Consider the following 26,505-nt stretch of genomic DNA (forward strand, 5'->3'; position numbering starts at 1 on the left):
ATTGCTCGGTGTAGCCGATAGACTGCCAACTAGTGGGAAGGATGTAGAGTAAGAAGCCTGCAGGGAAATTACAGAGATGCAAACGTTAGAGAGTAGTTATAACGGGGGACTTTAATTACACAAATGTAGATAGTGGTAGTATAAAGGGTGGAGAGGAGCAAAAGTTCCTAGATTGTGTTCAGGAGAACTTTCAACAGCAGCATGTGTCCAGTCCAACAAGGAAGGATGCACTGTTGGACCTGGTTCTTGGAAATGAAGTGGGTCCAGTAGATCAAGACCTGAATTTTCAGCTTGGCGAGGGGGGTGGTGGGGCCTGCTCGCCGAGGCTTAAAGTGACGCGCGGTGATGTCGGGCGGGTGGCCCAACGTCACCCCGTGTCATTTAGATTTTCAGTTCGGCGGGTATGCAGCCGACTCGGCTGCGCGCCCGCCGAACTGTCAAAGGCCTATTAAGGCCAATTAAAAATCAATTAAAGTAATAAACTGAACTGCCTGTCCAACCTTAAGGTTGGTGGGCGGGCGAAGAACCCAGGCGGCCTTTGCGTTTTTCATGGAACCTCATCCGCAGGCGGGATGAAATTTCATGAAGGGTTTATAAATTTAATAATTTTTTCCATTAATGTTCATTGTCATGTCCCAGCTCATGTGACACTGTCACGTGAGAGGACATGTCCTAAAATTTTTTATTTTCTTTTATTTAAATTTTTGAAACCTAAACTCATCTCCCTCAGGCACCTATGTGCCTCAGGGAGATTTCTGTGCCCTTTGCACGCATGCGGGAAAGGACGCAGGCCTCAACTCAGGGAATCCTCCTCCTCCTCCTCCCACCCACCCCGCCTGTACAGGGAGCGCGCAGCGCTTCCGGGTGCACATCACGCTGGGTCTTAATTGGACCACCAACGTATAATGGCGGCACAGACCCGATCGGGGGCGCTGATTGGGTTCGCACCTGCCCCCACACAACCCCCCCCCTTCCCCCGACGGGGATAATTCTCCCCCAAGTGTGAGTGGGGGAACATTTCGAAGACAGTGATCTTTGTATCATAAGGTTTAGGATGATGGTGGAAAAAAACAATGTGCAATCCAGAGCAAGAATAATTAAATGGGGGAGAGCCGACTTCAATGGGGTAAGAACGGAGTTGAGCTGTATAGACTGGAACCGAAGGCTGGTGGGAAAAACTGTAGCTGAACAATTCGATACAGTGCCACACAACAGACTTGTGAGAAAAGTTATAGCTCATGGAATAAAAGGACAGTAGCAGTGTGGATACAAAATTGGCTGAGTAACAGGAAACAGGGGTAATTTTTACAGAGGGTCAGTGGATATTTTTCAGGCTGGAGGAAGGTTTATTGTGGAGTTCCTCAGAGGTTGGTATTGAGACCCTTGCTTTTCCTGATATATATTAATGATCCAGATCTTGGTGTGCAGGAGACAATTTCTATGTTTGCGGATGATACAAAACTTGGAAGCATTGTAAACTGTAAGGAAGACAGTATAGAACTTCAAAGGACATAGACAAGTTGGTGGAGTGGGCAGATAGGTGGCAGATGAAATTCGATGTGGAGAAATGTGAGGTGATTCACTTTGGTAGGAAGAACATGGAGAGACAATATAAATTAAGGGGTACAATTCTTAAGGGTGTGCAGGAGCAGAGAGACCTGGGTGTGTATGTGCATAGATCATTGAAGGTGGCAGGGCACGTGGAGAGAGTAATTAATAAAGCATACAGTATTCTGGGCTTTATTAATGGGGTCATAGGGTACAAGAGCAGGGAGGTTATGCTGAATTTACATAAGACACTTGTTAGACCTCAGCTGGAGTATTGTGTACAGTCCTGGGCATCACACTATAGGGAAGGATGTGATCGTATTGGAGAAAGTGCAGAAGAGGTTTAGATGAATGGCTCCAGGGATGAGAAACTTGAGTTATGAAGATAGGTTGGGATTGTTCTCCTTGGAGAGGAGCAGGCTAAGAGCAGATTTGATGGAGGTATGCAAAATCATGAGGGGGCTGGATAGAGTAGATAGGGAGAAACTGTTCTCGCTTGTCAAAAGGATCGAGAATGAGAGGGCATAGATTTAAAGTGATTTGCAAAAGAAGCAAACGTGATGTGAGAAAAAACTTTTTCATACAACGAGCGGTTTGGGTCTGGAATGCACAGCCTGGAAATGTGGCGGAGGCAGTTTCAATCGAGGCATTCAAGAGGGCACTAGATGATTTTTTTGAATAGAAACAATGAGCAAGGGTACAGGGAAAAAGCAGGAGAATGGCACTAAGCCATGATGCTCATTTGGAGAGCCAGTGCCGTCAAGATGGGCTGAATGGCCTCCTGTGTTGTAACCATTCTGTGATTCTGTAATAAAGTAACCATGAGGACCTGATCCAATGGTATGCCTATCCTTCCACAGGGACTGTATTGGCATTGAAAGATCCCCTCCCCAACCACCTGCCCCGCACACTGACCATTTCCACTCCACCCGCCCCCAGCACCTCCCACTCGGGGCCTGTCTGACTGGCTCTGGTGACCCTGCCCCACTTACCTTTACTCCAGGCTTCCAGCACTGCTCCCAAGCCTCCTGCAGTTCCAACAGTGGCCAGCACTCCTGGTGGCACTACCTGGACTGAAGAGCGATCAGCCCTTGTCTTCCGATGGCAGGCAGCAGACTATTTGCTGTTTAATCCCATTGGGGCTCTCAGAAATGGCTGTGGCGGAGTTGTCACCAGCTTCCTGGTTGGTGGATAGGGCTGCTACCGTTAAATTCAGCCTGATGGGCGCAAGATTGATAAGGACCACAATATTACCATCAATACAATTATATCTAAAATTAACACAATACGGGAAATGGGTAAATGCCAGGAAGATCAAAGTCATTTCTTTTGCTTCCCGCCCCCACATCCCTTTTAAACTTTGACTTCCTCAATAACATTGCTACAAAGTGGTAAGGTAAATAAGGAATGAGGAACTGGAGAATTGGAGGAAACAGGATACCTTCCCTTCTGTTTGATGCTATTTGGCAAATTAATCATCAGGAAGTAAAAAGCACTGGTTATGTTTCACTTTTTAACTAATTTTATAGAGAACAAAAGATAAATGTGCATGGGATTACAGCTGAAACTGAAATCTGAACACACTTAAAAATGTCATAGATTTAAAAAAATAACAATTTTAATCATGGAATGGAGGGATTGACCTTCCAGATTTCAAAAGTAGATTTTCAGGCCTGAGAGGCTGCTCAGTAGTAATAATGATTTAGCATGCTGCTTGAAAAACTCAATCGCACTTCATTCATCAGGGCCTAACTTTTTGTTTTTCAGTGGTTTTTGCAGTGAGATTAATGCAGTGCATTAAAAAGTTGAAGTTCATGTCATAACACTAATTCTGTGCTGATTGCACCTGTAAAGACCACAACAGCAAACCCTATGGAGTAGCAGGGAGTCAGTGGCAGCAACTTTCAGACCTTCCTGTTTAATTGTGAATGTGTGGACATCAGAAGTTGCTGTCAGTTTTTGCTCAGTAATGACAGTGCTGAAGGTTCTTCTGTCAGTATAATTACAAAATTTGGGATGATTAACAGCTACTAGTCCTGACAAGAATTAATTGGAAACAAATAATAATTCCCAAGCCTTTACTGGTTTTATTTTGTTTGTATCTCTTGCAATGTATCTTTTTTTGAGTATACAACTATTTAACCTTTTTGTTTTGTGTATGAGCAGGCTAAATTCAGATGTGCAAAGTAATTCATTTGCACTTTTGTTGAAGGCATTTTTAAAATTGTGACCTTGTTGCTTAGCCTCCCTGTATTGAGAGGCTAATGGGCTATGCACTGTTTTTAGTTCCATACCATGAAAAATATTTGTCTTTAGTTCTACCACCTTATTTTACTGTACCTTTTGGCAGCAGTGGAAACTGGTTCGCTCAATTCGTTAGATGGCTAGCATGTGGCTCAGAATAACACCATTTAGCATGGGTTTGATTCCCTTTCCAGCTGAGGTAAACTTGGGGCCAGTCTCCTTGCCCTGTCCCTGAGAGTGCAAAACAGCCAAGAAAATAGCTCAGGATGAAGTGGACAATGAGCCAAGGACCTGCCTTTGAGCAGGGCACACATACTATTACCATTTGGCAGAAGTGACTGACTACAGTGCAATAAACGATTGTCAAAGGAATAATGGGCCTGAGACATAGAACGGCAGTTACTAATTCTGCAGTTTTGCTGGTTTAGTTTTGGAATTGTATATAAATTTCAACGCTGTTTCCCATGAATAACCTCGTTGTATTTAAATGGTTAGCCTTCAGTTCATTGTTTTCAACAGTATTCACAGATATTGTCTCAGTCCCACTACTGAATGCGTCTAACTTTGTGAGTGGCAGACATCCAAGTGCTAATTTGTTGTCCAAATGAAAGTCTGTATGAAGTAAAAATGACTTGGTTGGACACAATCCTAAAAGAACAGTATGATCTGCATATACAGTACTTGGCTTTGTCCCACAGTAAGTAGGGACTTGGCAAGAGGTTGCAGCATGTTAAAACTAAATTCTAATGCGCAAGAAGTAAATGGCTTATTTTTTGTTTTCAGTCGTGATCATTTTCTGTGGCTCGTTTGTTTTGAAAGTAGCTGTGCTTTTACGTTGGAGACTGAGGTCAGGGCATGCTGGGTTTGTTGTTGTTCTCTGTTCGGTTGCCCCTATGTTCAAGTTCTGGCTCTGGCGAAAAGCCAAAGATGAAGTGAAGTCATTAGTGACAGCAATATGTAAATTTTATGGCCGTAAAATTGCTGGCTTCTAAAGCACTGTGACTGCCTTTCATAGTGATGTCAATAGTTACATTTTTAGCTCCTCTCGTTCAGCTGCAAAACAAGTGCAAATGACCCTTCAACCATACAGCCTTTTGACTCAGAAAATAAGGTTGTTGAAAAAAACTTTCTTAATGTTTTCTTAGAACATAACCCAGCTCACGGTGATTTTCCTTTTTATCAATAATGCTGGGTAATCACTGTAGCAAAAGCTGTGCTTACTTTATCCTTTTAGGTGGCTCCTTCTTTCTCCCTTCTCTAGTTCACTTTTTATAAAGTTGGGGACATTGATGCTCCATTTATGCTGTTTGTGTTGCTTTACTGTAGATGGGGTGTATACGCTGACCCAGCATATAAGACAACCCAATTTTTTCAGCCCCAAAAATCATGTGTTTGTATAAACTCGGCATATAACTTGAACCCCACCTCCCCACCCCCTCTTTATCGACCGTGATATTCCATACTTGGAGCAGTAGACAGCTTCAATTTTTCACCCCACAAATGAATGTTTTACTTACCTGTACCATATAACTGGGTGCAAGGTATCAAGCAGGTGATACGGGCTGTGTTGTGAAGATACGCAGGAGTTTAAGACACGCCCACACAGAGCAGACCATGCATAGGAAGGTAGAGGACTGAAAAAGTCAGCAGGTCTGGCAGCATCGGTGGAGAAGAAATCAGTTAACGTTTCGAGCCTTCACGGCCCTTCGGCAGCCGAAGGGCCGTGAAGGCTCGAAACGGTAACTGATTTCTTCTCCACCGATGCTGCCAGACCTGCTGAGTTTTTCCAGGTAATCCTGTTTTTGTTTTGGATTTCCAGCATCCGCAATAGCTTTTAGCTTTTTGTTTTTAGGACTGAAAAAGGTTGTTCCTGTCCACCTGGCTGATCTCATTGCCAAGGAAATGTCACATTCCACAATACCTTCCTGTCACACGTTTGTGCAGGTACTTACCCAGTTTACTCTTGAATTTGCTGACATTCCATCCCACGTATTTATCACCCATAGTTCCCCTGCCTAAAGGTAGTAGAGAGAGCGCCCCCGCTGCAGATTTAGATTTTAGGCCTGTAAGTCGGTGCTCTGATCGTTGTAACTTTAGGGAATGTGGTGTATCAGGCAAATTGCCTGGCATTAAGATAATGGCAAAATACTGTGGATGATGAATAATGAAACGAAAACAAAGTGCTGGATAAACTCAGCAGGCTTGACAGCATCTGTGGGGAGAAAGACGGAGTTAACGTTTCGAGCCCATATGACTATTCTTCAGAACTAAAGAGAAGTAAAAATGTGGTGAAATATATACCGTTTAAGGGTGGGGTGGGACAGGTGAAGCTGGACAGAAGGCCAGTGATAAGTGGAGGCAAAGGAGAGATTGCAAAAGATGTCAAAAACAAAAGGTCGAAGGTGTGTTGATGGTGGTAATACTGGCTAAAGGAGGTGCTAATGGTGACATTAAGAGTAGAAAGCAGAATGATCAAGTGACAGATGGCCTAGTGGGGGTGGGATAGGTGGAGATCTGGGTCATGCTTGCAGACAGGAAGGTCTGGGCCATGCTTGCAGACAGACTGAAGGTGTTCCGCAAAGCAGTCACCCAGTATGCATTTGGTCTCCCCAATGTAGAGGAAACCGCATTGGGAGCAGCGAATGCAATAGACTAAATTGAGGGAAGTGCAAGTGAAATGCAGCTTCACCTGAAAAGAGTGTTTGGCCCGTTGGACAGTGAGGAGGGGGGAAGTAAAGGGGCAAGTATTGCACCTTCTGCGGTTGCATGTGAAGGTGCTGTGGGAGGGGTTTGAGGTGTTGGGAATGATGGAGGAGTGGACGAGGGTGTCCCGGAGGGAACGGTTCCTATGGAATGCTGCCAGGAGGGTGAAGGGAAAATGTGTTTGGTGGTGGCATCATACTGGAGTTGACAGAAATGGCGGAGGATGATCCTTTGGATGAGGAGGCTGGTGGAGTGAAAAGTGAGGACTAGGGGGGCTCTATCATAGTTCTGGGAGGGAGAGGAAGGTGTGAGGGCAGAGGTGCGGGAGATGGGTTGGACACAGTTGAAGGCCCTGTCAACCACCGTGGGTGGAAAACCTCGGTTAAGGAAGATATGTCAGAAGCACTGTTTTGGAAAGTGGCATCATCGGAACAGATGCGACAGAGGCGAAGGAACTGAGAGAATGGGATGGAGTCCTTACAGGAAGCGGGGTGTGAGGAGCTGTAGTCGAGGTAGCTGTGGGAGTCGGTAGGCTTGTAATGAATATTGGTGGATAGCCTATCACCAGAAATTGAGACAGAGAGGTCAAGGAAGGGAAGGGAAGTGTCAGTGATGGACCATGTGAAAGTGATGGAGGGGTGGAAATTGGAAGCAAAATTAATAAATTTTTCCAGGTCCAGATGAGAGCATGAAGCAGCACCAAAACAGTCAGTGATGTACCGGAGAAAGAGTTGTGGGAGGGGGCCTGAGTAGGACTGGAACAAGGAATGTTCCACATACCCCATAAAGAGACAGGCATAACCGGGGCCCATGCGGGTACCCATAGCCACATCTTTTATTTGGAGGAAGTGAGACAAGTTTAAGGGGAAATTGTTCAGTGAAAGAACAAGTTCAGCCAGACGGAGGAGAGTGGTGGTGGATGGGGGGTTGTTGGGGCCTCACTTCTTTCTATCTTGACTCCGTTCTCTCTCCCCTTGTCCAGTCTCTTCCTACCTACATCCACGATTCCTCTGATGCCCTACATCATATCAATAATTGTGATTCCCTGGCCCCAAACGCTTGCTCTTCACCATGGACGTCCAGTCCCACTACACCTCCGTCCCCCACCAGGATGGTCTGAGGGCTCTCCGCTTCTTCCTTGAACAGAGGCCCGAACAATCCCCATCCACCACTACTCTCCTCTGTCTGGCTGAACTTGTTGTCTCATTGAACAATTTCTCTTTAAACTCATCTCACTTCCTCCAAATAACAGGTGTGGCTATGGGTACCCGCATGGTCTCCAGTTATGCCTGTCTGGGTTATGTGGAATATTCCTTGTTCCAGTCCTACTCAGGCTCCCTCCCACAACTCTCTCTCTAGTACTTCGATGACTGTTTCGGTGCCGCTTCATGCTCTCGTCTGGACCTGGAAAAATTTATTAATTTCGCTTCTAATTTCCATCCCTCCATCATTCTCACATGGTCCATCACTGACACTTCCCTTCCCTTCCTTGACCTCTCTGTCTCAATTTCTGGTGATAGACTTTCCACCAATATTCATTACAAGCCCACCGACTCCCACAGCTACCTCGACTACAGGTCCTCACACCCTGCTTCCTGTAAGGACTCCATCCCATTCTCTCAGTTCCTTCGCCTCCATCACATCTGTTCCGATGATGCCACTTTCCAAAACAGTGCTTCTGACATGTCTTCCTTAACTGAGGTTTCCCACCCCGAGCGATTGACAGGGCCCTCAACTGTGTCCGACCCATCTCCCGCATCTCTGCCCTCACACCTTCCTCTCCCTCCCAGAACCATGATAGGCTCCCCCATGTCCTCACTTTTCACCCCAGCGGCCTCCGCATTCAAAAGGATCATCCACCGTCATTTCCACCAACTCCAGCATGATGCCACCGCCAAACACATCTTCCATTAACCCCACCCCCCTCCTCCCAGTCGGCATTCCGTAGGGACCGTTCCCTCCAGGAAGCCCTGGTCTACTCCTCCATCACCCCCAACACTTCAAACCCCTCCCCATGGTACCTTCCCATGCAATTGCAGTAGGTGCAACACCTGCCCCTTTACTTCCCCTCTCCTCACCGTCCAAGGGCCCGAACACTCCTTTCAAGTGAAGCAGCATTTCACTTGCACTTCCCTCAATTTAATCTACTGCATTCGCTGCTCCCAATGCGGTCTCCTCTACATTGGAGAGACCAAACGCAGACTGGGTGACCGCTTTGCGGAACACCTTTGGTCAGTCCGCAAGCATGACCCAGACCTTCCTGTCGCTTGCCATTTCAACACATCACCCTGCTCTCATGCCCACATGTCCATCCTTGGCCTGCTGCAATGTTCCAGTGAAGCCCAACACAAACTGGAGGAACAGCATCTCATCTTCCGACTAGGCACTTTACAGCCTTCCAGACTTAACATTGAGCTCAATAACTTCAGACCATGAACCCTCTCCTCCATCCTCACCCCTTTTTAATCCCCCTTTTTTCAAATATTTATTTTTTAATTTGTGTAATATATATATATTTTCCTGCCTATTTTTTAATTATTTTAAAATTTTATTTCCATTTTTCATTGTTTTCACCCCACCTTTTAGGCTATTTTGATCTTTTTTCCCACATCGTCCCCTCCCCCAACCCCACCCCCACTAGGGCCATCTGTCACTTGATCATTCTGCTTTCTACTCTTAATGTCACCATTAGCACCTCCTTCAGCCAGTATCACCACCATCAACACCCCTTCGATCTTTAGTTTATGACATCTTTTGCAATCTTTCCTTGCCTCCACCTATCACTGGCCTTCTATCCAGCTTCACTTGGCCCACCTGCCTTAAACAGTATATGTTTCACCACATTTTTACTTCTCTTTAGTTCTGAAGAAGAGTCATACGGACTCGAAACGTTAACTCTGATTTTTTTTCTCCACAGATGCTGTCAGACCTGTTGAGTTTTTCCAGCACTTTTTGTTCTTGTTTCAAATTGTCTGGCATTGTTTTGGAGCATATAATTCCAAACAGAAATACAGCATGCATATAATTTTTGTACATTTTTTTTGGTTTAGGAGAAATCTTTCAGGTGACCGACAAAGTGCCATTGCTATATTGTTGCCAATGGTGCAGTCAGAAGAGCAGGTGCCATCTGACATATACTGTCTGCTGGGAAGAATCTACAAGGACATGTTTCTGGACTCTGGATTCCAGGACACTGAAAGCCGAGATAATGGTGCTTATTGGTGAGCATTCACTCCACGTTACTTGCGTCAGAGAGGTACCTTGAACACAGTTTGTACAATTAAGGCATAACAATAATTCTTGGGACTTTTCAAAATTAATTTGGTCAGGGAAGTCTCTCTAAATATTCAACTCCTTGATTTGTTTCCGAATGACACCATCAATCTACAGTGAGCTCATTATGTAAACTAAGCAGGTTTGTTTGCTCTGTGGTTTTGTACTGCTCTCGTTATAGAGTCAAAGTCATAGAGTCGTTACAGCACAGGAGGAGGCCATTTGGCCCATCAAGTCCATGCTTTAACATAGACCAGTTCTACCATGTGTAGTTAGTTATAGAAGTAAGAACATAAGATTAGTGCCATTGTGCATTGTTACATTATGAATACAAAAATAAGAGTTTAATTTATGCTTAAGAGCAAACATTCTTCATCAAGCAAAATTGGATTAAGATGCACTCGTTCACAATCATTCCAGCTGGAAATAAGGAAGAAAACAAAGAATCTGTAAGGGGAAAAGAAAGTTAAGCACCCAGCATCAAAATATGGTGCTCAGGCCAGCACCTTAGACAAACGAGTTATTACTGTAATTCTGACTGAGATTGCTGGCTGAGCTCTTTACACAGCAGCGACGGGGTATATTGATGCTGCTGCTGCAGTTGGATTTCTATTGTGTTAGTGGAGAAAACTACATAATGTTGATTTTTTTTTTCCCTGGACTCTATATAAAGACTGTAATGCCATATATGTTGCTGAATACTTTCACACGCAAACTGATAAAGCAAACCATATCTCAGGTCATTTGTGAAAGTTAACAAGGAGCTGCAGGTTCGTGACTGTTGAGCCTTTGAAATGTGCACCTACTGTACTCCTCCCAACTTCAGTCGTTATATAAATGTGATGAGCTCTGTAGTTGTGTATATAGTAATAAAGATCAAGCTGAAGAATTTGAAATGATCTAAATTGTGCAATTTTGATTTTTTGACTGGGTGTGAAATTAGGCGCTATGGTGACCACAGGTCAAAATGTACTAGTGCCTTTTTAAAAAGGAAGTCTTTCACAAATGCACGGCCTTTTGCTGGTCGGATAAATATCTCTTTGTGCAGTCAGTTTCCTACCTGTTGTGTGGATTTGATTTTAAAATATTATTTAAATCTTTAACTTATCAGTAGGTACATTTCTTCACTATCCAGTGGACTTGATGGTTTGGTTGGGTGGGTAAGCCCGTGTCCATGTTTCCTATTTAGTTGGGAAGCATGTCCTGAATCTCCTTCGGGTGCTGAAAGGCTTTTGGGCTTTCTGTGTTTACAGGAGTCATTTTTGAATTTGAGAGTACTCAAACTCTAGTACAGCCAATACTCTTTGTTGCTTTAAAATAAACTTCGAGTGATTTATTTCTTGACCGGATCTCCTAAATAAACACCAACAATTTTTCCAGTTGGTCCTGTGCGTGCTTGCTTACATTACATTAATTGCGTTCACTGACTGTGTAAGTGCTGCAAGGTTTATTCATGCAATCAGCTTACAGTAAAAGATAGCCATCTGAAAATGTTAAGCTTCATTAATGTTGGAACTTCTGTTAAAGGTATGGAAAAGCTTTTGAATCTGAGCCAACAGTACATTCTGGGATAAATTTAGCCGTTCTACTCCTCGCAGCAGGACATCAGTTTGACACATCCTTTGAACTGCACAAAACAGGTAATTAGTTTCACTTTCTGTTTGTAAATGTTTTAATAAACTTGGTTATTTTAAGAAGTACTTCAATTAGTTACCATTCAACATTTAAAATGTCAGTTGTTATTGGTGCAGTTTTCTTTTAAAGGAATGTTAGTTACCTTGATAGGCATTACAGCAAGTGTATTCTGATAAAGACACGTTGATACAAGGTGATTCAACAGTTTGTTTAATATAACTGCAGAACATGGCATTAAGACTCTTGGGACTTGCAGTGGTACTTCTTTGAACCAGAGGTTTTACCTTCTAATGTTGATTATAAAAAATGTATAAGAAAGCATTGACTCAAAAGGGGTTATTTACCCCATCAAATCCATTATGACATGAGGGAAAATCTGGATTTCTCTCCCTGCACTTTTCCCAGGCTTTTTATTTTATTGCTGCGTTTAGATTAGGAGTTCAATAGCTCAAGTTGCTCCATGGGGCAAAACTTATTTCAATACAGGCCAGTGTCTGAAGTTTCTCCATAAATTGGCATGGTGTCATCTGGAAATGCCTGAACAGACAACTGCACTGCCACTTCCAGTAACTCCCAGAACCTTTCAATGGCCAACTCATTGGGAGTGAAATTCTTGGAGCTCCACCATTAGAAGTGTAGCAAATTTCCTGTCCACCTGCTGGAGGACCCGGTAGCTCCATCCAAATTCTGAGGATGGAATGATTGTAACCATTGAAGAAAGTGGCCCGAGCCAGAAGAGGTATCTGGTGTGATACTGGAAAATTGGAACACACTTGGAGCTCCCTCCATTGAAAATACAGCGTCTTTTTTAGATTGAGAAATTAAATATATTTTTCTCCTAGCAAGGATCAAATGGGCTGAGCTAAGACAATCCTTCCCCAGCAGAACCCGTGTCTGCTTCTACTGGGCTACAATAAGGGCATATTGGCCAGAATTCTGAGGTGCACTCAAAGACCCACGGTGGAATTAGTGGGGTGGGCAGAAAGCTTGCCCACTCTTATTGCCGTATCCCCCACTTTACGGAATTGGAGCCACAGCTTACAGCAACGTTTCAAATATACATCTGCTTTGGACTAGTGAAGGCTCAGTTTCAGATGCATCTGCAAAATTAAAAATAAATTTTCTCAACCACAACTGCGGAAAGAGGAAGTATTGAAGAGTGACAGATTCTCTCTTCTGTTTTTGAATCAGCAGAAAATGTTATCAGGTTTGTGCAGGCATTGAGCATGTAGATTCAGACCATTACATATGATGTCGGGGGGAAGATTGGTTCAGGCAGGGGTATGTTAGGGATGCAACTTAACTTTGTTAGTGGTACAAAACGGGCAATAGTGCGTGAACTGTCCACTCCGTACCCTGGATTTTCCTTATCATTGCAAACAGAGAAATTTTGTTTACCTGCAGTTGTCTCTCGACCATATGAATCATTGATATGCTTTATGTATTTTATAAAATAATCCCTTCTAAGCTTCATTTTTATAAACGTTTAAGAAAACACCTCCTCATGAAAGGTTTATTTAACCCCATAAAATCCTTAACTTTCATAGATTTAACTCCATGTACTCCATCATGGGTTGTATCTGAAAACTGGAAAGTTTCACCCCATTCCCTACGGCCCACAAAGCTAATTTCTGCTGGTTGGGGGATTCAGGACTAGGGGGCATGGTCCAAAAATTAGAGCTGGACTTCATGCAAAGGATGGTAGAAGTTTGGAGTGCTTGTCTACAAATAGCAATTGATGCTACATCAATTGGTATATTCTAAAGTGAGAGTGGAATCCTCTGCCCGCTGGCGTCGGGCGTGTTCAGTGGCGTGAGTGGACTGTATGGTGAGCAGGTGAAAAATCGGATTCATGATGACATGAAACCAGTTTGCGATCGTCTGCTCAGCCCATCAATGGTGGGCCACATTCCCCGTTGTCAGACGTCGTGATCCTCATTGTAATACACCAGCATATCATTATAAAGCCAGCCCGCGGGAAAACACACTGGTGCAGAACACGTCTTGACAACTGTGACGTGCAGCAGTCAGGACTTATCGCCAGGGCCTTGCTCACATCGCGAGCATCCGAGGAGCAGAAGATGCTGGAACCCGACAGCAACGGCACATTGGAGGAACGTCCATGGCATGCTGGGTGGATTCTCATGGACATGGCTCTGCTGCGAAGCAGCTCATGGAAGTTGGAAAGTCACCGTTGATGCTCACAACGGATGATGGTCGAGGGGGTGGGAGAGGAAGGTGTAGGATCGACTGGGAGAGGAAGAGGTGGCGTGGGGAAATGAGGTTGCGGGGGGGGAATGAAGGTGTCGGGGAGTGAGGTTGGGAGGGGTGAATGAAGGCGTCGTGGGAGTGAGGTTGGAGGTGGGGAGGGAGCACGGTGGGAGGGGTCTACAGGGAGTAGGAGGGGTAATGGGGGAAAAGATGGCAACCGGGGAGGTAGGTGTAAGGGGTTGGAAGGTGTAAAGGAAAGAGTTTGGAGGGAGGAAGGAGTGAGGAGAAGTCGTCCAGGGGGAGGGAGGAGTGTGGATAGGGGAGGGAGAAGTCCGGGGGGGGGGGGGTTGCAGAGAGGGCAGGGAGGAGTGTAGAGGGAGGATTGTGGAAGGAGGAAGTAAGAGGGAGGAGTACTGAGAGGGCAGGGAGGAGGAGGGAGGCATGCGGAGAGGGGAGGGAGGGGTGCAGAAAGGGGAGGGAAGGACTCAGGGTGGCGGAAGAATTAAGGGTGTCTGAGGGAGTCAGGAAAATGGAAGGACTAAGCGGCTGGGGCAGGGGGAGAGGCCGAGGGGTGGTGGGAGGAATAAACCTTTGGGGGGGGGGGGTCCGGAGAGAGTCCGAGGGTTGGTGGGAGGAATAAGGGTGGGAAGGGGTCTGGAGTGGGTGGGATATCCAGGTGAATGTGCAAGGGAGGGATCTGATGGGTCCATTGTGAGCCTCCACTGGAGCGAACTGAGGGTGGGTGTGATCTGAGGGAATGGTGAGAATGACCAAGGGCAGAGTGAGGTGGGAGGGTGAGGTTACGAAAGTAGCGATAGAAGGGATGGCAAGGGTGGCAGACACGGACCTTGGGGGTGGGAATGAGGAGGTTGGGGAGGTGAATGCGGATGGGGTGGGATTTTCAGGAAGGAAGGGAACGTGCATGTTCACCTGGATATCCCCGAAGGAAAAGGGTCCTTGCTGGTAGGTCACAGAGGGGAGGTGGAAGGCGATGCCTGAGGGGCCAACTGCAATGGGGGAAGAGAAATGGGTGACTGGGGGAGGGGAAAAGATGGGGGAGCTGACGATAAAGCGAATCCAGACCATGCTTATCCAAATCGAAAGTGAAATAACAGTTATGGTGGGCAAGATCAGGTGCTGCATGGGAGTGTGGTCAGTGGGTGGGTGGAGATGCAGGTCAGCTCAGATGGACAACTGAAAACAAATCCAGCCGGCAGCATTCAAAATGCTCAGGACAGTGAGGTGAGTGTGATACGTGAAAGATCCATGTGCGTGGGAGAGTGCTTGCACGAGGCTCTGAAAGGCCCTGCCCCACACACCTCTTCCTCCAGAATCACTCGTTGGCCATCTGCTCCCTCTGCGGTGACAGAGGACGAGGTTGAGGGGGGGTCACAGGTACTTGGAGGGAGCAGACAGCCTCTGAGATTCCTGAGTGGATGACCCAGGGGCGTCCAGCTGCTGCTCCTCCTCCCTTCGGGTGCTCAAGGGTCCCGGCCTGACTCCTTGAGGGGAAGCAGCACCTGGAGGGACGTCGAGATGCCCCGTTTTCCCCTGGCATTGCCACTGCAGGAACTCACCCATGGCTCCCACAATGGAGTGCACACTTCAGCATTCTGCTGGACCAGGCTCTCCATGGCGTCCACCACCCTCCCCATGGAGACCTCCATACACACACATGGATCACGCCACTTCATCAGCGAGCAGGCAGACGCACTCCTCCGACTCGCGTGCCACTCTGTTGAGGGCTTCCAGCATCTCTTCATGATGTTCCCTCACCTTCTGCTGACTCTCCAGGATGAGTTAGAAGGCCAAGTCCAGAGGCTCATCATTTGACTCAGACCTCACAGATGCCTCTTCCCCAGCAGTCTCTGAGTGCCGGGGAGCTTGCACGAACCTGCCTTCTGCTGCTGTGGACATGTGTCCATGCAGTGACCATCAGACTGTGAACCTAAGCCTGCAATAGAAATAGGTCCCTCCGAGGTGTGTGCCTCTGCGCTGGTGGAAGGTGTGGGTAAGCGCTGTGACAGGGTCTTCCAGGCTGCTTATTTCCAGCTCTTCAATGAAAGAGGAATCCTCTTGCCTGGAGGTGAAGACCTGGATGGAGCTGAGGGACTGGCTGCCTGAGGCTGTCCCTCGCTTGGCAGAGCTCCCTGTGAACCAAAGTAGAGATAATTAGTGCATGGCAGCAGAGTCAAAAGCAGGAGAGGGAGCTCTCACAGTTGCATTGAGAGAGGGATGGTGTGGTGCAGGATCCTCATGAGGATGTTCGCCGCCAACCTCACTGTCACAGCAGGCATAGCCCATATTCTCACCAGTCAGCGCGATGGCACACTCCTCAAAGTGAGTGAGGGGCCTAATGTGGGCCACTCCACCCCCAGTCTGGGACCTCTTCCTGCTGATGTGTACAGGCTTCTCCTGCATGTAAACAGATGGAGAGAGTGTGAGCAGGACACATAGCACTTCATGGAATGTTTGTGTGCTGAGCGGAGCCATGGACAGGATGAGGATGCGAGCTCCAGAGGGTATGAGCCTGATGGAGATGTGAGGGTGTGTGTGAGAGATAGTGGTGTTGTCCCTTGAGGTGTGAGATCCCTGTGGATGTGTGATGGGTTTGTGAGTGTGTGAGTTGAAAGTGATGAGAAGAGTGAGTTACCCTGGCGGAAAGGATGAGACCATTCATCCTGTAGCTGCACTGGGTTCCTGCCCTCTTTTGCAAGGCATTGGCGCTGACCACCACTGTCGCTGCCTCCCATGCTGGATTGGTGATACTGCTGCCCTCCTGTGGCCAGAGCGGGGGTTTCAAGCCTCCACTGTGTCCAAAAGGCACTCGAGGGACACAACACTAAACCTGGGGACTTCAGACTTTTTGTCTTTCAGGGCCATCCTGTCTTCCGTGCAGCAGTCGTAGGCTGGAAGCATTGAGCGATGTGCGTGGGGCTGGACTTTAAATATGGCACCCAGTGTGATGCAGTGGCGAGGTGATGGTGTGTTGGGTGAATGAGAGCCCGCCTGCCATGGAAACAACATGTTTCCCGGGAATGCATCATTAATGCAGCAGGTTTGGGACGAGATGGCATGAAAAGCCCCCATTGCGGCCAGCGGGTAAAACGTCGTTTTACCTGCCTGCTACTGCACTTAGTGCAAATCGGGGACGATTCCGCCCTGAGATTGATAGATTGTTGTTAGCCAAAGGCATTAAGGGATATGGGACAAAGGTGGGTTTGTGGAGTTGAGTCACAGATTAGCCATGGTCCCATTCAATGCCAGAACAGCCCAAGCGTCTACTCCTCCTTCAATGTTCCTAATTGAGAGAAACTCCAGAAAAATGTAATCTAACCCAATGTTCATTTCAAGATTTGCAATCACCTTACAGCAAAAGTTATCAAAGAGGAAGCAGGCCCAAATGACCCACTCCTCCTATTTTCTATGTTTCTAAGAATTTAAAGATAAATTTGCAGGGGTATAACTGAGAATACAATAAAAATAATGAGCTTAATGAAACGATTATCATGCCAAATGGTGGATGACCAATTTTCGGTTGTGATTTTTTATGCCAGATTCCCCCAGAAGTGCAATTGGTGCCCATATGACAGCCGACAACTTCAGAATGTCCACAGTGGCTGCCTCAAACAAATGAACATGCTTATCAGGGTCTGTCGACTGTTTACGGACCTCAATGCCAAATTCAGCAAAAACTGGGAAGAGGGTGCACCAGAATTCTGTATTACATGTTAGTTACTTGTCATTGAGTCAAGCGCAGTGTGGGCTAAATAGACAGATCTTTATATAAGCAGGAATATATATTAAGTATTTAAATTTATGCTTGGGCCAAAGCTATCATATACCAAAAAGATGAAATTGGCTTTGTTTGAAAAGATTGAGACTCTAAATGACTGTCACCAAATGTCGTCTTATAACTGGTACAGAACAGTCAGGGGAGCGGGGAGTACAGCTATCTTGGTGACTTGAATGACAATACAGCTATAGACTATAGACCCATCTATCTGCCCTGTCAGTTCAATCAATTACACGTTTTGGTATACATTCCACTGGATACCAATGCAGAGGAGGCAACAGGAGTTGTTTATGGGACAGTCCAAGAAATGGCTGCTGCTTGTCCAGATTCACTGAAGATCACCTTTGGTGATTTTTATCATTATGACTTGACTTTAAGGGACACCCTCTGTAATTGCACTAGGTGTGTTGACAAACCAACTCATGGAGAGAAGACAGTGGATCAGTGTTTTTGCTCTATTCTTGACTGTTGCAAATCTTTGATTCGACCAGAGATTGGAGATTCAGATCACAATGTTGTGCATCTCCTCCCTAAATATCGACAAAAACTGAAAACAGTAAAAGCTGACAGTAAAATGGTTTAAGTCTGGAATAATTTGACCATTAAATATTTGCAAATTTGCTTTGATGACGCACATTGGGATATTTTTATGAAAGATGAAGACATAAATAAGAAGACACATCTCAATAAATGATTATATCACCTTGTGAACAGCTTCATGTCCAAACTAAAATGATTACGATCCATCCAAACAAGAAGTCATGGATTACAAAAGGACTTAAAAGCAATAACAAAGGAAAGACAAATTGAATTTAGTGGAGGGGACCAAGACAAACTTGATCAACTTAAAATCAAAGTGAGGAAGAAACTTCCGAATGTGAAAGATGCATATAGAGACAGGCTTCATAATTGTTTTCAGCCAGATAATCCCAGGGATGCATGGAAGTGTATGCTTAAAACGTCAGGCTTCACATCGGGAAAGAGAAATGACCTCTTTTGTCAGCAGACAATCCCCGTGATGTTGCGAGTGAATTGAACAGAAATGTTTAACTTGAGGAACATGTGACTCTGCAGCAGGCTTGACTTTGTGAATTAGAAAGATCTGGTGTTACTCTCAACAAATGGGAGGCAGAGAAGCAGTTCAAGCAGTAAATCTATGGAAAACATGAGGCCCGGATCAGATTAGTGGAAAAATTCCGAAGGAATGTGCTCATCGGTTGGCAGTTCCTTTCTCTCTGCCCTTTCAGAAATCACTTGACGTGACTGCTGTTCCTTTGCTGTTAGAAATCAGCCGTCATCGACCAGTTGCCCCTACATCGATAGTCATGAAGTGTTTCGAGCGCAATGTGTCAAAGTGTCTTTTAGATTCTCTTGTTCCACATATTGATCAGTTACAGTTTGTCCATCTACCCTGTGAACTAGTGGATGATGCTGTTCTGATTTTGGCCCATTTGACCCAACAGCAAACGCATAGATTAGGCAACCATGCTTGTGTTACCTTTGTTGATTTCTCTTCAGCTTTTAGTACCAGGCAACCATTTAAGCCTATTGAAAAACCTTGATGTCAATCCTACTCTCCTACTTGGATCATTGATTTTCTTCACAACAGGACCCAATGGTGTTAGTTTTGGGATTTACTTGGATCCCATGTTAACGAATATTGGATCTCCTCAGGGCTGTGGACTTTTTCACCTTTGCTTTTCATCCTCTGCATGAATGATTGTCAGTCAGAGTTTGACAGCCTAATGATCTGAAGTGTGCTGGTGATATGGTACTTCTGGGTCTCATCAGGGATAATGAAGTAAATGTTAAGAACTTAGTGGAGAAGTTTGTAAAATGGTGTGATAACAATTCTCCTAAACTGAACAAAAACAAGACAAAAGAACTAGTTAATATTGTTCCCATGAAGATTCATGATGTGGACGTTGAAATAGTTCACTAACAAGTATCTAGGTACCAAAGACATAAGTCTACACCACATGGACTGCAGCAGTTCAAAAAGACGGCTCACCACCACCTTCTCAAGGGCAATTAGGGTGGGTGATAAATGCTGGCCCGGCCAGCGAAGCCCACATCCCCTGAATGAATAAAAAAGAAGTTGAATTGGGTGTGGGGGGTGGGGGGGAGACAGTACAATGTGGTGGCCAAGGAACATACACAATTATGCTACCTCAGAAAATTAAAGTCCTTTTGAGTAGACCTACAATCAGGAAACTCTTGAGTGCTATCCTGTTTGGATGTCTCCTTTGTACTGTTGTCCTAGGGAAGTAGACTCTTTATGGCTACAGAGACTATTGAACCAGGCAGGAAGGGTATTTGATGGGCAGATCTTTCTTGAATACATCTGCTTTCAACGAATTTTGACAAAAGTTAAGACTTTCACGAACAATTAGAATCACCCCTTGTCTCAATATTACTGATGGATGTGTTCAGGGAAAAGGCTACAATCCCTCAGATGCAGGATAGATTGGTTCCTGAACTCATTTGCACCCTCTATAAGAATTTTTAACAGAAATTTGATGTATGGACGAGGATATGGATTCAGGGTGGGACTCATTGACTGATTAATGCATCGGAATAATTTTTAATATATGTTTTAAATAAAGTTAGACTTCTGTGACAGGGTAATTTTCTTTTATTGTTATAATTCATTTATGTGCAATTTTTTAATGAACAAGCAAATGTACCCAAAATGAATTTCCTTATGGACATTGAAGTGAAATGAAATGACTAATATGCTGCTGCACTAGTGAATTTGTGAATTTTCCAATACATTTTTTTGTATCTTATGAAACTACGCAATGTTTTAATTCATGGCACTAAATGTCTTTTATATTCATTCAAGGGATGTGAGCACTGCTGGCTAAGTCAGCATTTGTTGCCTATCCCTAATTGCTCTTGAAGGCAATGGTGACCAGCTTTCTTGAACTGTTGCAGTCCATATGGTGTACCTGCATTATTAGTGCTGTTGGGAGGGTGTTCCAGGTTTTTGACATGTGCAGTGAAGGAACGGCACTATAGTTCAAATCAGATGGCGTTTGACTTGGAGGGGAGCCTGAAGGTGGCGGCTTTGCCCATATGTCTGCTGCCCTTGTCCTTCTGAGTGATAGAGGTCACGGGTTTGGAAGGTGCTGTCGAAGGAGCCTTGGTGAGTCGCTCCACTGCATCTTGTAGATGGTACATGCTGCAGCCACTGTGTGCCTGTAGTTCGGGTGCTGAAAAGACAGGTTGCTTTGTCCTAGATGGTGTTGAGCTTCTTGAGTGTAGTTGCAGCTGCACTCATTCAGGCAAATGGGGAGTATTCCATCACATTCCTGACATGTGCCTTACAGATTGTGGACAAGCTTTGGGAATTCAGGAGGTGAGGTAGTCACCATAGAATTCCCAGTTTCTGACCTGCTCTTGTAGCCACAGTATTTGGCTGGTCGAGTTAAGTTTCTGGTCAATGTTGATCCCCAGGGTATTGGTAGTGAGGGATTCAGTGATGTTAATGTCATTGAATGTCATGGGGAGATGGCTAGATTCTCTCTTGTTGAAGATGGTCCTTGCCTGGCACTCCTGTGTCATGAATGTTATTTGCCACTTTTCTTCCCAAGCCTGAATATTGTCCATTTCTTTCTGCATACTGGTATGGATTGCATCATTATCTAAAATAATTTCAGCACTAAATAAAATATCACAGTCGTGGGCAGGGAATGTCTTATTATATAGCGCTAGCAATTAAATTACAGATGTGTAAAGCAAACTTATACTAATATATTATCAGGTCTTTATTTGCCATTGACACGTCACAGTTTTTCTTTTTAGGAAAGCCCAAGTCTTGTCATATTTAATTTGAAAATGCTTTCATTTATGAGCCAATTTTAATATGATACAGCGTATCTAATTTTTATATCTGCGCTAATCTTGGTCATTTTTCTAATTTGAGCAGGTGTGAAACTCAGCAGCCTACTGGGAAAAAAGGGAAATCTGGAAAAAATACAGAGTTACTGGGACGTGGGCTTTTTCCTTGGTGCCAGTATGTTAGCAAATGACCCTCTCCGAGTTATTATGGCTTCTGAGAAGCTTTTTAAACTCAGGGCACCTGCATGGTAAGTTTGACTTCATGTTGACTGGAATAAGAAGCTAGAGCAGATGGGATTCATGTTGGTATGGAGAATAGGATGGTTCATTCAAATGGGATTCCTGTGGAATAGGGAAGATTCAAAGATACAAAGACTCATGTTTTTGTGATTGGTTATTATTTACCTGGTGACAACATAATTGAGACAGTCCGCCAAAATGAAATGGCTGCCTCATTGTAATGACAAATTGAATGGTGTGCAATTTCTGGTAGCTTATCTTTCCTGGTGATGAGCATCAAACATGAATTTATCTTTCTTCGCTCAATAATGCTGATTAAATGTTGCCTAAAGATTGCTTATCTCATGACGCTGCCCCTGACCGTTCTATACCTCATGATGCTGCCCCTGACCGTTCTATATCTCATGACGCTGCCCCTGACCATTCTATACCTCATGATGCTGCCCCTGACCGTTCTATATCTCATGACGCTGCCCCTGACTGTTCTATACCTCATGACGCTGCCCCTGACCGTTCTATACCTCATGACGCTGCCCCTGACCGTTCTATACCTCATGACGCTGCCCCTGACCGTTCTATATCTCATGACGCTGCCCCTGACCGTTCTATACCTCATGACGCTGCCCCTGACCGTTCTATATCTCATGACGCTGCCCCTGACCGTTCTATACCTCATGACGCTGCCCCTGACCGTTCTATACCTCATGACGCTGCCCCTGACCGTTCTATACCTCATGACGCTGCCCCTGACCGTTCTATACCTCATGACGCTGCCCCTGACCGTTCTATACCTCATGACGCTGCCCCTGACCGTTCTATATCTCATGACGCTGCCCCTGACCGTTCTATATCTCATGACGCTGCCCCTGACCGTTCTATATCTCATGACGCTGCCCCTGACCGTTCTATATCTCATGACGCTGCCCCTGACCGTTCTATATCTCATGATGCTGAACCTGACCGTTCTATACCTCAAGTCGCTGCCCCTGACTGTTCTATAGCTTTTGGTAGAAATTTGACTGTTTTTGTTCTGAATCTCACTTTAGCCTGGATTCCAGAAAGATTATATCCATGAACTGATTTCCGGCAATTGCATTGGTAATCGAACTCTAATTTCTAGTATTTAATTCATGAAAACCTGAGGTTTTGAGTCGGTTCCTTGGATAAGAATGTTGGATTTAACTATGTGAACTCCCAGAAATCTGAGGCAAACGTAGCACAGAGGCATCAATACCTTCCATTGAGAGGGACAAACGAGATTGTGACAAATGCAAAATGCCAGGGTTTCTGGAAATTTGAAACAAAAACAGAAAATGCTGGAAATACTTAGTCAGGTGGCATCTGTGGAAAGAGAAACCGTTAATATTTCACATCCTTTCATTGGATCTGGAAACTTTAGAGACGTAACAGGTTGTTAAAATGACATTTTCATTTCCTCTCTCCTACCTTCTGCCCTTTTCCTTTTGTTTGTTCCCTGTCTGTACTTGACAAAAACCAGTTAAATCTTTTAACTTTTCCAGAGGTTATCCATTTTAGTCGGAAGAATAAAAATTACTTATTGTTTAAATGGATAGAAACTCCAGAATGCTTCAGTGCAGAGGGATCTGGGTGTCCTCGTGCATGAATCGCTGGAAGCTAGTATGCAGGTACAGCAGGTAATAAGGAAGGCAAATGGAATCTTGGCATTTATTGCTAAAGGAATAGAGCATAAAAATAGGGAAGTGTTGTTGCAACTGTACAAGGCATTGGTGAGACCGCACCTGGAGTACTGTGCACAGTTTTGGTCCCCTTACTTGAGGAAGGATGTAGTTGCATTGGAGACAGTTCAGAGGAGGTTCACTAGATTGATTCCAGAGATGTGGGGCTTGTCTTATGAGGAGAAATTGAGCAGTTTAGGCCTTTACTTGCTAGAGTTTAGAAGGATGAGAGGAGCTCTAATTGAGGTATATAAGACGCTAAAAGGGATAGACAAAGTAGACGTGGAGCGGATGTTTCCCCTTGTGGGGCATTCTAGAATGAGAGGCCATAGTTTTAGGCTAAGGGGTGGTAGATTTAAATCAGAGATGAGGAGGAATTACTTTTCTCAAAGGGTTGTGAATCTGTGGAATTCACTACCTCAGAGTGCAGTGGTTGCTGGGACGCTGAATAAATTTAAGAAGGAAATAGACGGACAGATTTTTAATTAGTAACAGGTTCAAAGGTTAGGGGGAAAGGGTGGGAAATTGGAGTTGAGGCCGAAATGAGATCAGCCATGATCGTATTGAATGGCAGGGCAGGCTTGAGGGGCTGAATTGCCTACTCCTGCTCCTAGTTCTTATGTTCTTAATGTGCAGTCTCTCTTGCAGCGTTGAATTGCTTGTTTCTCATGCTGTAGTAATTTTAATATTTTTACCATACATGTGAAGAGCAGTTAATTTGTCAGTGTCATGAAGAGATAGATATTAACGTGTATAATGCTATTGGAAATTATTTTTATATTGGGCTTGTATGGTCTGTGTCTGTGTGTGACTCAATTGGATTAAAGCCAGCTAGTCTGGGTGCTTTAATGTTAATTAGATAAACGTAAGGCTAGAAGGTAAAGAGTGCATTTGCATTTGTTGGATAAGCCATTCAAAAGAAGGGAGTAAAATCTTGCACCTAGCTAGGAGACACCAAGCAATGTGTTTATATTACTAATAAAATTGGTGCTATGAAAGTGTTATTGTTAGAAGAGGTGGAGTTCAAAGACCCAGTGATACAATGAGAATTTACATTCAAAGGGAAGGCTAGGTATAAACAGAAAGCGGTTTTGTATGTGCAGAGACATATAAGATTTAAGAAGCCTGTAAGCCCTACAACTGTGTCTGCAAAGGAACCAAATTGCAAGGGACCTCATTTTGAATTCGTAAGGTCAAATATGCTTTGCCTGGTGCCTGTTCAAAACCTAAGGGTTATTGTTACCTTGGTGAAGATTTACCTGGGAGTGATTCATTTGGGGATTTGTTTAAAAGTTATTATGGTGTTTGTTGTTATTAGTGATTTGTAGATAGGTGTATGTGTTTAATCTCTTGTTAAGTTAATAAATGTTTAATTTAGTTTATATAAGAAACTTCTTGAGGCTTGATGGTTTCATTTCTGAATTCAGCGCTGCATTTCAAGCATACCAATTGAAAATATAGGTTATGACAGTTGTTCAAGTTTCCCTCTGGAATTTAACCAACTCGGCCTTTACCAACTGCTGTCATAACAGTCAGTTTAGACCAAAAAAGAGAAATGCCACCTTTCTGACTAAGATTTTTTTTTTTTTTTTTTGCAAAAATATACTTTATTCATAAAATATCTTCAATCACATTCCAAACCATTTCAAAAACACCATTACAAGGGTACAATCCAGGTTAAACTTTTACAAAATGTATCACCAGGTGCATCAGTACAAACAATATTACAATCATTTACAGCCTTTCATTTTGAGCTGTACAGCCCGAGGGGCTCTAAACAGTTCCCAGTCTCTCGGTGCGCTGTGGCAGAAAAGTCTTAGACAGCGACCCTTCCCCATTGCGCCTTTGTGGCAGCTGCTTTATAGAAAGTAAGATCTGTTGCTTTATTGACTTTATTTAGCACTTTGTAAGACCTCAGGAATTCCAAACCACTTTACAGCCAATTAAATATTTCTGAAGTGTAGTCATTCCTGTAATTTAGGGAAATGTTGCATCCAGTTTACATGCAGCAAGGTCCTACAGCAATCGGATGATGACGATATAAGCTGTCCCAGTTATGTTGGGTGAAAAATTAAAATCGGAGACATGCAGCAGGCTAGGATTGGATGAGCACAGATATTTCCCGGTTGCAGGGTAAAAGAGTTGGGGAGGACTGAGGCCATGGAGGGATTTGAAAACAAAGATGAGAATTTTAAAGTTGAGACGTGGCTTAACTGGGAGCCGATTTTAGGTCAGCAAGCACAGGGGTGATGGACGAACAGGACTTGGTGTGAGTTGAGACAAGGCAGCAGAGTCCTGTATGAGTTTAAATTTATGAAGGGTAGAAGATGGGAGGCCAGCCAGGAGTGTGTTGAAAAGAAAACAGAAAATGCTGGGAAAACTCAGCAAGTCTTAACAGCATCTGTGGAGAGAGAGACACTGAGTTAACACTGAGAAATTGGCTGAGTGACAGGAAACGGAAAGTAGTGGTGAAGAATTGCTTTTCTGACCGGAGGAAGGGTTCCCCAGGGGTTGGTACTAGGTCCATTGCTACTCTTGGTATATATTAATGACCTAGACCTTGGTGTACAGGACACAATTTCAAAATCTGCAGACGATACTAAACTTGGAAGTAATGAACTGTGAGGAACAAGGTGTAGAACTTCAAAAGAACATAGGTTGATAGAATGGGTGGACAAGTGGCAGATGAAATTTAATGCAGAGAATTGTGAAATGATTCATTTTGATAGGAAGAATAAGGAGAGGCAATATAAAATAAAGGGTACAATTCTAAAGGTGGTGCAGGAACAGAGGAACCTGGGGGTACATGTGCACAAATCATTGAAGGTGGCAGGGCAAGTTGAGAAAGCAGCTTAAAAAGCACACAGGATCTGGGCTTTATAAATTGGGGCATGGAGTACAGAGAGAACACCAAGAATCCTTTCCCCCTATCCCCCCGCCCAAAGCCCACAACCCCTGGCCATTTAACCATTGTGCGGATGTTACTAGCTGATCAGACACAGAAGCTGTTAGATGTGATTTATAGATATAGTTTAAAGATGAAAAAAAGTCAGTTATTCTGCCAAGTGTAATATTCCGAGATTTATTTATTTGTTTTTGAAGTTGTTTACCAGTAATTAGTTCATTACACTGCTTACCTTTTAAATTTTTTTAATGTACTCATGTTATGAGTATGCCCAGTGCATGATGGCATCATTAAATGTGATCTGGCAATCCTGGTATCGGTCTCTCTTTACAAGTTTCCCCCCCCCCAGTCTATAACGGATTTTGGTGCTGAGAATGGGATTAAAGTACAAAAGCAGAAGAGGCCGTAAT

At 44.4% G+C, this 26,505-nt stretch overlaps 1 protein-coding gene across 3 annotated transcripts in view; it reads left to right on the forward strand.

Annotated features, from left to right (window-relative positions):
• The window catches only part of map3k5 (mitogen-activated protein kinase kinase kinase 5), a 189,076-nt gene that overhangs the window by 69,933 nt on the left and 92,638 nt on the right, over nucleotides 1-26,505 (forward strand). For all 3 annotated transcript variants that reach the window (XM_078542337.1, XM_078542338.1, XM_078542339.1), the window contains 3 exons: nucleotides 9,546-9,716; nucleotides 11,296-11,408; nucleotides 21,342-21,501. In XM_078542337.1, the coding sequence (XP_078398463.1) occupies nucleotides 9,546-9,716; nucleotides 11,296-11,408; nucleotides 21,342-21,501 (444 nt within the window). The remainder of the gene's footprint in view (nucleotides 1-9,545; nucleotides 9,717-11,295; nucleotides 11,409-21,341; nucleotides 21,502-26,505) is intronic.

The sequence above is a fragment of the Cetorhinus maximus genome, chromosome 5, assembly GCF_964194155.1.
Source record: "Cetorhinus maximus chromosome 5, sCetMax3.hap1.1, whole genome shotgun sequence".
Taxonomy (NCBI): domain Eukaryota; kingdom Metazoa; phylum Chordata; class Chondrichthyes; order Lamniformes; family Cetorhinidae; genus Cetorhinus; species Cetorhinus maximus.